This window comes from Periplaneta americana, chromosome 12 (genome assembly GCF_040183065.1).
Source record: "Periplaneta americana isolate PAMFEO1 chromosome 12, P.americana_PAMFEO1_priV1, whole genome shotgun sequence".
Classification (NCBI taxonomy): Eukaryota; Metazoa; Arthropoda; class Insecta; order Blattodea; family Blattidae; genus Periplaneta; species Periplaneta americana.
The window spans coordinates 66,201,311-66,219,402 of NC_091128.1; the positions used below are offsets into that span (position 1 = coordinate 66,201,311).

General features: G+C 34.6%; 1 protein-coding gene across 2 annotated transcripts in view; it reads left to right on the forward strand.

The window, feature by feature from the left end:
* Positions 1–17,452, forward strand: part of snu (ABC-type transporter snustorr) — a 683,140-nt gene extending 665,688 nt beyond the window's left edge. For both annotated transcript variants that reach the window (XM_069841446.1, XM_069841447.1), the window contains exons 13-16: positions 3,328–3,416; positions 8,147–8,323; positions 9,669–9,755; positions 14,154–17,452. In XM_069841446.1, coding sequence (XP_069697547.1) covers positions 3,328–3,416; positions 8,147–8,323; positions 9,669–9,755; positions 14,154–14,368 — 568 coding nt within the window. In that variant the 3' untranslated portion in view covers positions 14,369–17,452. The remainder of the gene's footprint in view (positions 1–3,327; positions 3,417–8,146; positions 8,324–9,668; positions 9,756–14,153) is intronic.
* The last annotated feature ends 640 nt before the right edge of the window (positions 17,453–18,092 follow it).

The following is an 18,092-nucleotide window of genomic DNA, read 5'->3' on the forward strand; positions in this document are numbered from 1 at the left end:
GAATGATGCAGTCTGCACAGACCGGCGATCCACGCACAAAACTGCACATTTGCAGTCTGATTTCTGGCATGCCTGCATTAGTGCAAAGAAATCTATAGAAAAGGGGGTAAATGTTTTGTCATCAATTAGTCATTTCAAGTCAAAAGAAATGCAGGCTGTTACTATTTGTTTGAAAAAAATATTTACCTCAATATTATTCTTTGTTTACCAAGGTTTATAAGGCTTATAATTTTCACAATCTTCTTAAATTACGTTCCGGAGATGCACCTGAAATGAAATTATGGCTTAATCAGACGAGTTACAAATGGATGGCACATGACATAGTTCACGAAGTCTTAACATTGTTGAACTTGTCTGTTCAAAGAATTTTAATTCATAAAATAAATAAATTGAAGTGATTTCTTTTCGTTGATGTTAGACGAAATATGTGATATATCAGTTAAAGAGCAGATGTCTGTTTGTTTTCGTATTGTTGGCAAAAATGTCGATATCCATGAGTTGTTTCGCGGTTTTTATGAGCTTCCATTAACTGATTCAGATATTTTATTCAGAACTGTGATGGATAGCCTATATTCTTAAGGTATTCTGTTTCTATCTATAATTGTCGTGGGCAATGTTATAACAGTGCAAGAAATATGAGTGGTTGCTTGTTTGGATTACAGTCACGCATAAAAGAGGTTGAATCGAAGATTATTCATATTCACTGCCTGACTCATTCCCTAAATCTAGCTGTCCAAGATTCTTTTAATAATATTTCAGTAGTAAGAGATACTTTTTCAGTTCTCTAAGATTTGATTTTCTTTATTCTTGGATCATCAAAGAGACTAGAAAAATTCAAAGTTCATAAAAATTTTCTTCCGATTCTCATGATATTGGTGTAGGTCAGGGTCTAAGGCCACTCTGTCCAACGAGATGGTGCCTGTATGTTGTCTCCGTTATGATTAGATAATAACTATGAAGTTCTTCTCGAATTTTTTAAAGACATACAGAATGGAAAATCTGATGCTGGTAAGGGTTTTTAGAACATCTGCAAAAATTTGAAACTCTGTTTAATATTAAGATGCTAATTTTTATCTTTCAGAGAATAGAGAAATTTAATTCAGAGCTTCAACAATTTTCACTAAATTATCGCCTAACTTGTAGGCCTACTTCTATAGATACTATTTTGTCTTTTATAAAAGGAGTCAGAAATACTGATGCATTTTTATCACTTTGGAATTGAATTGAATTTAACAGAGGGGGGCACTATGGCCCAGCACTGCGTCCTGTTAAGGTCTATTGCGCTAGCCCTCTGGTGACGCATTCCCAAACCCACACCCGCTGACCACACTAAGGTTCCCTGTGTGCCCAGGTTTTGACCAGGCAACCCCACTCATCCCTAGGCTAGCACCCTCCATGCGTCACCAGCCGGCATTCGGAGAATGCTACGGAATGGAAAAATGGTGATGAGATGATGTAAATGCCTAATTTGGGGAAAAACAGGAGAACCCCAGGAAAAACCCCAACAGCGACCTTGTCCGCCACAAGTGTCACTATGGATTTTTTCAATGAAAAAATTCCAGACCTGACCAGGAATCGAACCTGGACCGCCTGCGAGACAGTCTGAAGGTTTGACCATTCAGCTACCGCAGAGCTGTCACTTTGGAAAGATACTAATGAGAAATCTCACACACTGCAATTAACTCCCCCTAAACTTTCACGGCCAAGAAAAAGTCATTAAAATTAGGAGGTGGCGAGACATGTAACTCCTCAGACATTCAGGAAAGGTTCCACGTTTTATATTATGAGGTAGTGGATCAAACAACAAGCTCGAAAACCCGATTTCCACCCAAAACAATGTCACATCTTGTAAAAATGGAACAGTTTTTACCAGGCTTAGAAGATAATAGTTATTTTATTTCTATATACGGTGACGATTTTGACGGTGTAAGACTCACTCTGCATAGAGACATCTTATTGGATGTAATAAAACAACACAATGTTATACTAAATAGTTTTGGAAATGTGATACAATATTTGAGCAGGGCAGATGATAAGTAGGCTATGTAGCTCTGAAGAACATGATACCAGAATATGTGAAACTATTAAAGTTACTTTTAACATTGCCTTACCCATCTGTACTGCAGAACGTTCATTTTCTGCGCTTAGAAGGCTGAAAATATAGACAAGATCCATTATGAATCAAGACCGGTTGAATCATATTGCATTATTGGATGTGCATTCTGATCTCGAGAGGGAACTTAACATCGATGGAATACTCGACGAGTTCATTAGTAAAACAGATATCAGGAGAAACTTTCCATTTTCTATAATCGTAGTTGAGTGCTTACATAATGTCCTTAAGTAATTATATCATATTTTAATGTTTAGGTGAGGGGTTTGGACTTTTTCCATTGCTGGTTGTCACAATCAGAAATTAAGACACAACATTTCGAAGGGTGGTTCTCCCTTCGTCTTCAGATGGAAGGAAGGAGAGAAGGGAAAAACTATTCTGTATTCTGTCATACAGAATAGCTGTACGTAATGATCCCAACAGTAGGTTTTTCCTTTCTCTCCTTTCTTCCACCCGAAGACGAAGGGAGAACCACCCTTCGAAACGTTGTGTCTTAATTTTTTATTGTGACAACCAGCAATGGAAAAAGTCCAAACCCCTCACCTAAACATTAATGATCCACCATTGCTTTCCAACCCCTCATTTATATCATATTTTGACAACAAAATGATATTACGAGTTTATAAATATAGGTAGTGCAGTTTGTAACATGACGTGGATCTCGGTTTTTAGATCTAGTTTAGGCATTGGGCGACCACTGTCTTTTATTTCTGTGAGCTCGAAGAGCTAAACACAACTTGCTTTAATTCTTCTACTTTATTTCGGCAGCATGTCCGTCGACATCACGAGCACTCAGAGAGCTAAGCACAACTTCTTTTAATCCAATTAACACTACCACGAGCACAGAGCTCAAACTGAATGGAGCCCAAAGTTATCCATGCATCACAGCTTGGTGCAGAACAGAGTGGGAGAAGTGTCGCTATCTTTGCCATGGCAGCCACTCGTAGCATTTGTAGTTTTGTTGCAGGAGAAACTGCACTATTGCACACAGTGTGTTGCTGCATTGGCCAATAATCAGGCGCCTATACAGAGTACTACATAGTTGCCATTGTTACTCTTTAAGAATCCGAATATACTTATCACGACAAAAATAACAGGGATGGAAAAGTCCTTGGGCCATAAGCACGGTTTGTCCTTGTGTATATGTTGTAAAGATTTTGTTTCACAGAAATTAACTTTGAGGGTATTGAAATTTGAATTTATTTTTTTTCCAGAATTGTGTTCTTTTTGGCTGTTGCACTGACTTCATCTGCATTAATTATTGAACGGATGGAAGGTTTATTGGATAGGAGTTGGGTAGCAGGTAAGAATTAAATATGCAGTACTCATTTTTAAAATGCATCTTTCATTTTAATATCCTGAATATTTTCACATAGATTACAAGTCTAGAGTTAGCATATTTTAAATGTTGAGAAATAATAATACACTGGCATATCATCATCATCATCATTATCATCATCGTTGTTGTTGTTATCGCCGTCATAATCGGTTCAACAGCCCATTGTGGACCCTGGTTTTCTTAAGTCTTTATTCCTAGTTTCATTGGATTACCAATACCTGCCAATCCTCCATGTCACCTCGTCCACTCTATCTCTCCTCTGCAATTATTATCTTCCTCGCCGCCTAGTACTTCCTGGTTCTGATATGACAACCTATAATCAGTAATAGATTGTACAGGGAATAAATAAATACAATACAATACAATACAGTACAATACAATACAATACAAGAATTCTTCTTGGCAGGATATTTTTAATTACTCATGTATTGTACCCTGTCCATCTAATGTGTCTCATTTTTATGTGTTACGACATTGATGCTTTAACAAATCTGACATAATTATGCATACAGTACAAAGTAGTACATTTTACTCCAGTTATCATTTTTACATACAAATTGATGTACACAGAATGTCCGTAACTTAATATGTAATATTTTAAGGAAATATTCCGTGTTCAATTCTGCATTTATTAGACCTAAACCTAACGGGACTAATTTACTAGATACACAAGTCTGAAGTTGGAACCTTTTGACGACAATTTGTCTGATAGTAGATGTTAGAGTAAGGTAATAATACCACAAGAAACATAAAAAGTGTCTGTCCTTTATTATGAAATTAACAAGCCTTGCAAAAATATATCTCTACCTCTAAATAGTGCTACATGAAAAAGATACAAATAATAACAGAAGAGCACACAGTCATACAGTGCTCTGAAAGTATATAATATTAAGTTTTACTCTTCTGATTAAGATTCTGGCTGATATGTAGGTACCCTCACTTGACGATATGTATATCATACATTGTGTATCATAAGATGGTTCTTTCAGACAGGCAGACATTATTGCTATTAACGGAAGCTTAAAACGGGCTCTTGTTCTTGACCCTACTATCCGTTTCGAAAGAAACCTAAATCAGGCGACCGAAGTTGACATTGAGAAGAAGTCCATATATGAACCTTGTCTGCCTTATCTTTCTCAAAAGTACAACGCCCCTCTTAAACAATGGTCTGTCATTGGTTTGCTGTTTGGCAGTAGAAGTTCTATTTCCAAATTCACATGGAATTATCTTAAGAAACTTCATATTCCTTTTGATTATGTAATGTCTGTCCTTATAAATATTATCAAGGATTCTCTTCAAATATTACATCATCATCTCTATTTCAATTAATCCACTTATATTTGCCTTCAACAATTAACTTTCTTTTTTCTTTAATGTATCACATCGCATTATATTGTACATGTTTATTGTATTCAGGACCCTTGTGGTCACTCAGATTCTTTGAGCTGATGTCTATAATTTAGAAAACATATAACAATTTTGTTCTGTCTCTGACACATATCGTCAAGTGAGATGTACTTCCTTATTATAGATTTACATATCAGCCAGAATCTCAATCAGAAGACATTCTGCTTAATTTAACTGTTTTCTCGAATAAATAGTGGACCTATTTAGAATAAGTAAAATATGATTAAGATGTATTTCATTACTTTTAATGGTACCTAATATTAAGACTGAGACTAAGAAGAAGGCGGAAAATATATAATCGTGAAAACTTTGTAACTAATTCAACAGTTCATAGCATAAATGCACGTCAAAAATTGACTTTCATACTCTATCGGCAAATATATTGTGCTATCAAAAATGAGTAAAAATTTTTAATAGCCCTCCCTGTGGATATAAAAAATGAAACTCAAAACATAAAATTATTTAGGGTCAAATTAAAGAAGTACCTAATTTCTTACGCCTTCTATTCTGTAAGTGAATTCATGACATTCAACAACGCTTCATGAAATTGATACTAAAACTTTGTGTTGTACTAGTAGATTATATTGTAAACCTCTTCTGTAGCCTATATATTTCAACTAAACTGTGACTATAAATTAAGACTTTATAGTAGTATTATGTTTTTGACGTGATTCATATTCTAGCTGTCAAGCAATGTACGAATACCATGGAATATTAATAAATATAATACAATACAATAGGACAGATTGGAAAATGCAGGTTTGCAGTGAAAGACATGCCATTGGACAGAAAATTATGAATGAATTAATATTAAAGTTCTATTCTGAATTCTTCACATTAGATACCATCAACTATTCTCCTACTTAAATAGTTGATTACCGATTTGAATCCTTTGAGTGGAAAACAATGTATGAGGTACCAGTACCCTTTCTTATGCAGTACAATTTCTTCTATATATTTTAACATGAGATGATACCTTATGCGTTTTAGGTTATTGAATATAACAATTTTACACACTCACTGGATGTTGTTCTCTTATTATAAAATCCAAGAGAAATATCTTTCGTTACATATTCTTCTCTTTCTCTCTATTTGCCCCTTAAATAGAAGGAGAACATATCAATATTATAATAGAAACTAAAACCTTATATTATATATTAAATAATCCAAAATAAAGTTAGCATATCCCAGTTAAGTTAAAGGTCAAGGTAAAGTTTCTCTATACATGCTGTTGAGGCATAGAAAAGGAAAAATAGATTCCACGCTTTTCTGGAATTTGGTGTTAGGAATAGGTGATGGATAAGGATCATTCTTTGCAGAGGCGTATACTGGTTAAAGGGTTTGGGCTACCGCTGACCCTATTATTACACAAAATATATCTAACAATTACTTTAATTTTAATTACTATGGTAAAACTAATAATACAAAATTATTACATTATGTTATATTATAAACTTTTTCTTTTGTAATTTCCTTGGGCTACCGCCGGTAGCCCCGGTAGCCCGCAAAATACGCCCCTGATCCTTTGGCAACCTTAGCACTCTTTCGAAAAAGTCTGATGCTCATTTTCATAGAAGGCTAAATGGATCTAGGAGCCAATCTGCCAGCTATGGGGAGATGAAAATATTCAACTCCTGCAGTTATCGAACCTATATTATTATAATAATTGCTCCTAAAGATTTTAATAATGTTAACTACCGGTATTTCTTCCCATTCTTTCCACCACCACTAGATCGCAATACAAATCGAATTTTCGAATAGGGCCTAACAATTTTAAATGATTGAAAAATAAAGAAATAATAATTAATAAACAGTAAAATAGCATATGCAATGCTACCTGAGATGTGGTAGTAGCACTTCTACATAACACCAGGATGAATCAAGGTGATATTTAATGTTAATATTTACATAAAATTATTAATCGTAGCCTATCTTGTAAACTTTATACATATGGTAGAGTGCAGACAAATTATCTGAAGAAAGCTTTTGAAGTGATATGTGGGACCAAAATAAAGATATTTGACTGAGTAAACAATGGATCGGAAGGTTTCTTTACAACACTACAACTGGTTAGTGTTTGGACAGTACAGTAATAGAGAGTGTTTCAAAAAGATTGTAAAAGTCCTTCGTAGGATTCTAGGGCATGGCATTTGGGAGTCCTTTGAAATAGGGAATGCATGTCTTCTGAATTTTCCTTTCTGAGCTGCGTCACTGTAGAAGTGCTAAACTCTGGAGGTAGGCAAAGTGCTTGAAATTAAAGACGTTTTTGGTGCCTGATGATTATGTTTATATACTATGGAACTCTGTCGTTGGAGAAACATTTTGTTAGACTTTGGTTTAAATGTTGCAAAGATCATTGCAGTGGATAATAAAGTAATCAATGGTGCAAGAACCCATACAGGGTCAATGCCGACCAGTCAACTGATGGCCTCAGCAGAGCTGAACGATTACCCAACTAGTACATAACAGGAGTAACATGTCTTCAGGACGATGATCTCCCAGCCATTATAGCAGATTTGCGAAATCTGATTTCAGTATCTAATTTTATGAGAAAATTCCTTCCTCATGAAGAATCAAACCAGCATGTATTCTGTAATGTGAATCCTAGCATGATGCCTTAGACCATGCGCGGGACTAAAGTAAGTAAGTAATAATAATAATAATAATAATAATAATAATAATAATAATAATAATAATAATAATAATACTTAGCTACCCTTATAACTTACAAAAGGAGACCAGTGTTTAAGTCCAAATTGATTCTGTGAGATTTTGTGGTAAGTAAAGTGACTGCAATACATTATTTCTACACTGTTCCCTTTATGCTATTGCTCCATTATCGAAGTGCATTATCTAATTATTTCTGAATAGCCTCTGAATTTGGAAGCAGGCGTTAAATAAAGAATTTCTATTATCTTTATGATGATGACTACGATGACAATGATGACCACCACAACCACTACCACTTCACAACTTAGGAGACACTCTTGTTTCTACCTCAATATATTTGTCTATGTTTATCTCTTTTTTCTGTCTTCTTATTTATTAACTATTAAGAGTAAGTGTTTTTCAATCTTTATACTTATTTGTTCCCACTTGTTTCTATTTTTTTTATCCAATTTATCTTTCATTATTCATATCCGTTTAAAGATACTAATACAGCCATATATTCATAGTTCTACAGTAAATTAGTGAGATCATGTCGTGATAAATAGAAAACAGTATTTTGTACATTTGACATTAGCAGAGAGAAAGTGAAATTTAACCTATACATTTGTTGCTTTCAGGAGTTACACCATTTGAGATTTTGTTCTCACATGTGATTACACAGTTTGTAGTGATGTGTGGTCAGACAGCACTGGTACTAATTTTCATGATCCTAGTGTTTGGTGTGGAATGTAAAGGAAATATTTTTGCGGCTGTGATTCTTACAATTCTGCAAGGACTCTGTGGCATGTGCTTTGGTAAGACAATTTGCATTCCTTTTTACAATTTTATTATGCAAACTGAAAACAGAAAAATATTGCAAAGCTATGATTAGTACAGCCTCTCTTAATCCCTTCAAATTTCATGACTGTAAGTGTTCTTTAGAAGAAAGTTCTAAGTCCACTGCTGTGGAGTAACGGTTAACATGCTTGACCGTGAAACGATTGGGCCTGAGTTCGAATCTTGATTGGGACAAGTTACCTGGTTGAAGTTTTTTCCGTGAATTAAATACTATTATAGTCACAATCATGCCATGGTATGAAAGAAAAATTTCACAACCTCGAGCGGGAATCGAACCTGCGACTTCCTGTTCTCCTGTTCATTAATATGTCACATCAACGGACGTATATACGTCACCCAAACATCGTAAGATGAAGATTACATTTTTTCCGTGGTTTTCCCTCAACTCATTAAAAACAAATGCTGGGTAACTTTCGGTGCTGGATCCTGGACCCATTTTACTGGCATTATCACCTTCATCTCACTCAGATGCTAAATAACCATAGCAGTTGATAAAGCGTTGTAAAATAACCGACTAAAAAGTTATAATATTCTAGATATCAAATGGTGTGTTTCATAGCTGGTTAATTTGTTTGGATTTTTTTCTTTAGACTTGTAACTTCAGACTCATGTAGTCGCATCCTTCTATGTTCTTTCTCATTTACAAGTCATTATGCTTCAATTAACTGAGAATACTACAAAACAATCAGATGATATAACATAAATAAATTATTAATTTAAGTACCGGTATACAATAAATAAGACTAGTATGCAAAGAAGACGTTACTGTATTTTATTGGTTTCTTAATTAATTACCGGTACTTATTTAAAGTGATAGAAATATAATAAGGTCTGCTTATGATGCTAGTATATTATAATTTTGAAGTGTAATTGTTAAATTTATTTTATGTACCAGTACCTATAGGCCTATGTTAATATCTCCATGTGATATAAGCTTCATATTGCTTACTGATAGTTCCATTAAAATAAAATAAAGGTATCCCCGTAACATGCCATGAAGGCATTTGGGGGGCATGGAGGTAGAGCCCCATGCTTTCCATGACCTCGGCACTAGAATGAGGTGATGTGGTCGGCATCACGCTCTCACTGCCTTTTACCCCCGGGAAAGACCCGGTACTCAATTTTATAGGAGGCTGAGTGAACCTCGGGGCCGTTCTGAAAGTTTGGCAACGAGAAAAAATCCTGTCACCACCTGGGATCAAACCCCAGACCTTTCAGTCCGTAGCCAGCTGCTCTACCAACTGAGCTACCCGGCCGCCCAATAGTTCCATTACATTATAATTATGTTACTTGTAATTGCAGGTTTTGTTATATCGGCATCATGTGAACTAGAAAGAAATGCCATCCAGCTGGCTCTGGGAAGCTTCTATCCTACTCTACTTTTGAGTGGTAAGTTTTTAAATTATACAAAATTACGCGATGTTATTATTTGACTCCTTGTCTTTCCTGACATATACTCCAGAAACAATGGATGTGTCCACACCTGTGGAGTAATGGTTAGCGCGTCTGCCCGTGAAACCAGGTGGCCCGGGTTCGATTCCCGGTCGGGGCAGGTTACCTGGTTGAGGTTTTTCCTGGGTTTTTCCTCAGCCCAATATGAGCAAATGCTGGGTAACTTTTGGTGCTGGACCCCAGACTCATTTCACCGGCATTATCACCTTCATCTCATTCAGACGCTAAATAACCTAAGATGTTGATAAAGCGTCGTAAAATAACCTACTAAAAACACAATAGATGTTCCTACATCGCAAAAGTCCAGGAATCACATATGCCACATTATTACTATATTATGGTCCAAAATAAATTGTACCGAATTTTAACAGTTGTGAATGTGGAAAAGTGATTGGTATCATGGTTAATTGTTACTTTAATTGCTCATAAAGAAGACCATGATAACCAGGAACTGTCATATTATTGGTGGATACGTGTTTGATTTTATGTTTGTTTCGAGAATTTCATTGTAATGTGTTTAAAATTTCCCCTTCCCCCTCCGACATCTCACTCACATGCTCACAATATAATAGCAGTAGACTATAATATAAAATCAGGACGAATAGAAGAAATAGTGTATGCACTCTGTGAGTTTACATGGATCTGCCGCAATGCGGCGCTGCTACCACTATGAGCGTGACTCGGAAGGAGTTCACAGTACTTGTTATGCTGAATGTAGTCCTTTTTAAAAGCAAATTTCTCCAATTTAACACGGCTATTCGTAACTTAAATATCTTTATAGTCCCTTATTCATAATTAATAGTCTCCTATCAGATAATACTTTTATGAATGTTCATAACAGAAAATACAATGTGATCTGAAACGTTGTGAAAGCAATTATAAGTCAGTATTTAAGTAATTAATCTTTTCGTAACAAGTTGCGAATTCAGGGACAGAAAATAAAACCTACAAAATGTTAGTATATAAAGAGTTGAATGATATTTTACGTGCTATAAATGAATTAAATTACTCACCATGATTAGTTGCCTGTTTCTAATTGTAGTATAACTTGTATAAGAATTTTAGCGAGAGTATCACCTGGAGTAGCGTTTCTGCTAGCGGAAATAGCAATTGGTTGAATCCAATCTTGCATAAATGGCATAAACATAAATATTAATGCACGATTTACTAATTGTTTCTTTTGGACATCAGTCGTGAGATCTCCGAAATCAACAAATTCGTCCACTTTAAGGGAATAATTATTACGATAAATTGAATTTCTTCTCTGAGTTTGACCTCATCGAATATTACAACTCCGTAACGTTTATTTTAATATGTTTCATCATTTCGGTAAATTAGGAAAAATGTGGGGTACAGCTCCTGGTTGTAATTTTCAACACACTCGCGGTATTTCTGTCTCATGACTTTTTATAATAAAACAGTCTGATTTTATAATCATGTATTCGCAAAAATGCACATCACAAATACGGTTATTTACCGAAAGCTGCCTATTTTTCCGCGGAATCGCTCTGGCCCATTTCCCAAACTCATCTTTTTCTTTGGGAGATGAAAAGAAATGTCTTGTTACACTATTTCTACTTTATTCCGATCTACAACCCGGAACAAAACAGTACAGCATTTTTTGTACCGGTAATTATTTTGTAAACCACCAACAACAAAGCATATGAACAACCCCTAGCAACTTTTGTAATTATTTTGTAAAACACCACACAATATTCTTTTGTCACTGGTTAATTCAAAGCACAACAAATTGAAGACATCTACATAACCCTCAACAACAAAGCATACTGGTGTTAACAATCTCTAGCAACTTTCATCATTAAACACGCGATAAATATATTTTCGAGGTGTCTGACTTCAGACAACCGATAGATCCTAGCAATCGAAGTGCCACTAGTTGTCAGGTCCGCCACCAACAATGCGAAAGCATAGAAGTGCGTACACTATTTCTTCTATTCGTCCCAGAATTATATTTCCAAAAATGATGTATAAATTGTTTAGAACTTTTCTTAATGTAGAGTTGTGTTTCCTTATTATGTTTAATGTATGGAACTTCTCTTTGCTACATTTAGCCAGTATATTGCTTGGTGTCTCTGCTTGCTCCTACACTGCTTCAGATAACACAACATGCGTAATCCTCGTGCCCAAAGGTCAAATGTAATCCCAGTGGATAGCGGAGACCTCCACCCCCGCTTCTTTAACTCTCTTTAGCTGTTCATATATGCATCGCAGGATGCAATATTATAGATTTCACCATTTTTCAGGATCCTCTTTCGAATGGTGTATAAATTGTTTGGAAGTTTTCTTAACTTTGAGTGATGTTTCCTTGTGAGATAAATAGAATTATTAATGATAACAGTAATATTTCACAGTTTGTATAACATTGAAGTTTGGGATGAGCCTCCCATAATATTATATTACTGACTTCTCCTCTATTGTAATATGTATGTATAAAAATATACTGGTATAGTATGTATGTATGTATGTATGTATATGTATATATAAATATATGTTATGTTTTATTTAACGACGCTCGCAACTGCAGAGGTTATATCAGCGTCGCCGGATGTGCCGGAATTTTGTCCCGCAGGAGTTCTTTTACATGCCAGTAAATCTACTGACATGAGCCTGTCGCATTTAAGCACACTTAAATGCCACCGACCTGGCCTGGGATCGAACCCGCAACCTTGGGCATAGGAGGCCAGCGCTATACCAACTTGCCAACCAGGTCGACCATATAAATATATATATATATATATATATATATATATATATATATATACACAGCATATGATTCAGCAATTGAGGGGTTTGCTGGAAGAAAGGCGGATAGACCTTTACACCCTTCTTCGGGAAAACAGGTTAAAATGTAGTGAATAATTCGAAAATTATAGTATCGGTAACGAAATTTTGTTTTGATTGTACTGTACATACCTGCAGGACAGGGCTGCGTGCGTGCGTGCGCGATTTATTCAGTCAGCCTACAAGTAGAGCTAGTGCTGCACGTTACCGCATACTTTCTGCATGTGTTTTCTCTTGGTAGAGACTAAGTAAATATATATAATTCAATTTAGTCAGTCCAGTTGTTTCCTTTGACTACTTTTTATGTTCATTATTGTCCTTGCTTTAAGAGTAAACAAACTTATGAAACTCATAGATTCAGACGGAAATATTTTATGTTCTATAAAGAGATTTGTTACAATATTCAGATTTTTGGGCTTATTGTTATCAGGATTATACAAAGAATACATTTTATTTATTTATGTTCACACAAAATGGAGATTTTCTTTTTCTGTTATATTCAGAGATTTTGCTTTGCGTACTTAATGTCTACTCAGTATATCTGAAATAATGGAAATTACTTTAGAAGTAGATAATAAATGTCATAAAATGTATCTTTGTTTCAATTCCGTGTGAAATTTAAATCTGAAATCTACATTAAATCCCCTAAGCAAATCATTATATGGATAAAGGGCGTATAGACCGAAGTTTTATATGGTACAAATATAAGGAAATTTAATAATATAAATTGCCTAAATGCTACAAAACATTTATACTCGCTAAGATTTTTAATTTAATGTATAAATTTGTTCACTATATGTATAACATTTTATTCAGGTGCGTTTTAAAATCTTAGATTGCCTGTATCTCACTTCACCATATTGACGTATACGCCCTTTTTCCGGCAAACCCCTCATACTTACTTACAACTTACAAATGGCTTTTAAGGAACCCGAAGGTTCATTGCCGCCCTCACATAAGCCCACCAGCGGTCCCTATCCTGTGCAAGATTAATCCAGTCTCTATCATCATACCCCACCTCCCTCAAATCCATTTTAATATTATCCTCCCATCTACGTCTCGGCCTCCCTAAAAGTCTTTTTCCCTCCGGTCTCACAACTAACACTCTATATGCATTTCTGGATTCGCCCATACGTGCTACATGCCCTGCCCATCTCAAATGTCTGGATTTAATGTTCCTAATTATGTCAGGTGAAGAATACAATGCGTGCAGTTCTGTGTTGTGTAACTTTCTCCATTCTCCTGTAACTTCATCCCACTTAGCCCCAAATATTTTCCTAAGCACCTTATTCTCAAACACCCTTAACCTATGTTCCTCTCTCAGAGTGAGAGTCCAAGTTTCACAACCATACAGAACAACCGGTAATATAACTGTTTTATAAATCTAACTTTCAGATTTTTGGACAGCAGACTGGATGATAAGAGCTTCTCAACTGAATAATAACACGCATTTCCCATATCTTATTGTAGGGAAACCCCTCAATTATATTAATATTAAAACTTGATTGAATTTTCAATATGTGATTTTTTCAGGTGTAATCTGGCCTATTGAAGGAATGCCATGTGTTCTGCGCTATATCAGTCTTGGGCTGCCCCTGACCATGGCAACCACATCACTCCGCTCCATGTTGTCCCGAGGATGGTCCATTATTGAGCCTGATGTCTATAATGGATATATTGCAACAATTATATGGATTGTTTTGTTCCTCAGTATAAGCATGCTTGTTCTCAAATTCAAGAGAGGTTAACACATTGTTTTCTTGCACACCACTGTGCCAAAAATACCTGACCTTAGCACAAAACCATAGAGTAGCGCTGCAAGAAGTGCCTCATGAACTGTGATCACTCGAAGGGTATGCCAATTCATTGACATTTGGGGCTGTCAAGTCTATTTACTGGAAATGACATTATTTTAAATTGTAGTTGGATCTGTGTGTGTTGTGTGTATTGCGTGTGTCTGTGTTCAATACATACATATATATGTAAAATGTGGTATGAATTGTGTACATGTATATGTATGTATAAATATATAGATGTATAATATATATATGTTACAGTGACAATGCTTCGTGCATTATTTCAATCAAGAAAGTGTCTCAGAAATGCTCAAATACCTAATGCAATGAGAAGCATTGTGGAAGTATTACGTTAATCGCTCGCTATACTTTAAATCTGGACAACTAATTTGAATTGTAATATTTTTAATTGTACTGTGTTATAATCTGCGGTAGTATTTTTCGAGTTGATTAGAGGTAGTTGTCTACAGTACCGGTACAGAACTGTATGTACTTCGTATGATCTTGTTTCAGTACCTTTTTAGCCAAAATAGCCTTAATTGAGGACCGTTTTCACAACATCTACAGAAAGTAAAATTTTCAGAAAACACATTTCATTGAATAACTATATAATTATACATTTTTCATTTAAAAAACAGTTACAGGCTATTCACACTTACTAGATACATCAAATAATTAATATAAGTTATATATATTTTCAAGGAGAACTCAAATGTAAATAAGTTACACTGAAAAGTACAAGTTTTTTTCAAAACTCTACATCTACAAAATTAACATTTATCATTTATCAAAACATTGTTTGTTTTATATGTTCTATACCTTCAAATTCTGAAATAACACTAGTAAATTGGCTCGCCAAGATATTCTGCTTCATTATTTTCTCGGTTGTGTTCAGGACATCCTTCAAGGGCCTTGGAGTAAAATACTTTTACTTCTTCTGAATATACATCAACAAATTTCATCAGTTTCCGTATATGCTCTGCATTTTTATCATTCACAAGATTTACTGTGCTCAATACTGGGGTATTATCCATTTCTTTGAAGTTTTTGACATTACTTTTCCTTACTTCAACAGTGATGGATGAGACGAAATATGTATTTTGGACCTGACAGATTACGTTCTTCTTATATTATATAAGTACTTTTGCATCTGCCATTTTAAAAGGCAGTTCCTTTTTTACCATTTTATTAGCAATAGATTTGAGATCATAAACATTCCAGTCCTTTGAGAGAACAAGACATGTGCCATGGTTGTTTAGGATCTCATGATATTTTGCTTTCTAAGATCCTTTTCTATAAAACCAAATACCCTATCAGGAAGCATGTAACTGTGTCCCCTGATTCAGGATAGAAATGAACAATCTTGTTGAAAGTTTTTGCCGTTTTGCAAAGTCGAAGAAGCATGCTTATAATGACTGAGTTCTTATTTTGCGATCCACAGGAATCGGAGAAAAATCTCAATGTTCAATTTGTGTGCTTTTCTTTGCGAATTTTGTTCTATAAATTTATTAGAAAATGTCTTACTGCTGAAGCTATTTCGTTTGCCCCACTCCCCATCTATGTTTCAAGCCAGGTATAGTGATACACATAATCTTTTTCTTCCGTATTTAAAATCATCACCGTGCAGTTGTAAAATCATATCTGTCTCGAATAAAATATTTCACCAATGGAGAGTTTTGGGAGAGGTTGGTTTTGCTGGCATAGTCAGTTCTGATCTTATTTTTTCATCCAAATCTGAAATAAGTTCTTCGGGGATTTCCAAATCCTAAGTTGAAAGAGTTGTAGAATACATGTTTATATTTCGACAGCATCTTAGAAGTCTTTCTTTAGTACGTTCTTGGCAAAATCGTTACCACATCTTACTAATGTTCAATTTCGGAGGTAAATAAGACCTTGAACATTTCATAAAGTACTACTTATGATATTTTGTTTGGATGTTCTCACCCAGCATCACAAGTGCATTAAGAAATGTTCGCTCATAGACTCATTATCGAATAATGAAATGTATTGATTTTAATTGAAACACTATAGCCAATCTTTTAAATGAAAAACATACATTTGAAAGAAGTGATACGAATATAATTTATTTAAAAATCAATAAGAGATGGACACACACCGTAGATGTTGAGTTTTGATAAAACTTAATTTTTGTAGATGTTGAGTTTTGCAGAATTTCTCAATATTGAAGTCCAGATTAGAACCGTAGAAATTGAGTTTTAGTAAGTTCTGATTAGCGCAATGTGTTCGTCTCATTGAGAAATACACGAATATATGTATAACTCAATTTCGAAAATTTTGTACATATTGAGTTTTGCAAAAACGATCCTCAATTTTAAAATGCAGGAGAGATTTTAAACATGAATTTACATTATTGTATTTAAACTTTATTTATACTCTGACTCTGATTTATTACTTCTTCACATGTAGGAAAGAGGAAGTGAAAATGAAAATAAAGTTCATTCTCTCTAATAAACAGGACAGGTAGGCATTATGTCTGTTTAAAATACAAGGTCATGGGAAAGTTGAAATTAATATTTAAATGAAATGAATGTAATATTTATGTTAAACAGTTAAAGTACTCCAGTGGACATCACATATGGCAGTGAGTAAAGTGAGAATATACTCAATATGCATAAGGATAATTGTTGTTGAACGACGTCACATTCATCCTTCATGCCCTTACAATCTTTACTGCTGTCATAATTTTCATTGCTCTCTTAATGCAAAGAGTTCTTGACTTATTGTTCAGCAGCAGTTACGACGGAGGAATTCTGAACTTCAGTCCCATCTATTGTATTTACCCAAATATAGTAAACACTATTTTATGACATCAGAATCTAATAACAAATATTGCTACATCGCTGATAGTCATTTTAAGATATATCTCGTGTGCCGGTACTTCGTGTTATGATCTATGTAGGCCTATTACAATCCATGTCAATTTTTATAGAAAGTGTAGCCTATCTGTTTGTAGTAAAAGTTACTGAATTTTGAATATTCGTAACATATAATAAACAAACTTTTAAATCATAATAAGATATTGTGATTTTTATTTTGCCTTTTTCTCTATAATTTTACGAAGCATAAAGCTTTAGTTTTTCTGAACAGACGCATTTAAAGAAAACATTTTAATGCTGAAAAATGTAGCTTTCGAGAGTTTCATAAATTACATGTTTACTAAACTTATATTAGCGAAAAAGTGGTTTTTGATAATGCAGTCTGTTCGCCATTTCTGTCTTTCTGGATACATACTTTTCTCTAAATTACTAGAACTTGCTTATACTCAATATCTACGAGATGCTCCATCTGGGATGCTACTCCAAAAACATTACTTGAAGCTTCTTTAGTTTTCGTAAGAAATAATGGAAAATGAAACACACAGATCGTATGACCACAGAAATGTTTGATTTGGAGTAGAGGAGACTGTTGTACCTTGAAACACTTTTCACAGTTTATTTTTTTTTAATTTTGGGAAATGAAATTATTTAAATGAAAAAGTGCTTGAAATATTTATTGAAGATTCCTTTACAACTTCCTGTTTCTATTTTCCTGTTTTATAGATCCATTAAGGATGGAAAAAATAAAATGAAGGGATATGTAATATGTTGAAAGGTACAATAGGTTCATGTACTTTGGAACATACCCTATTGTACTTTGGAACATATGGAATAGGTGG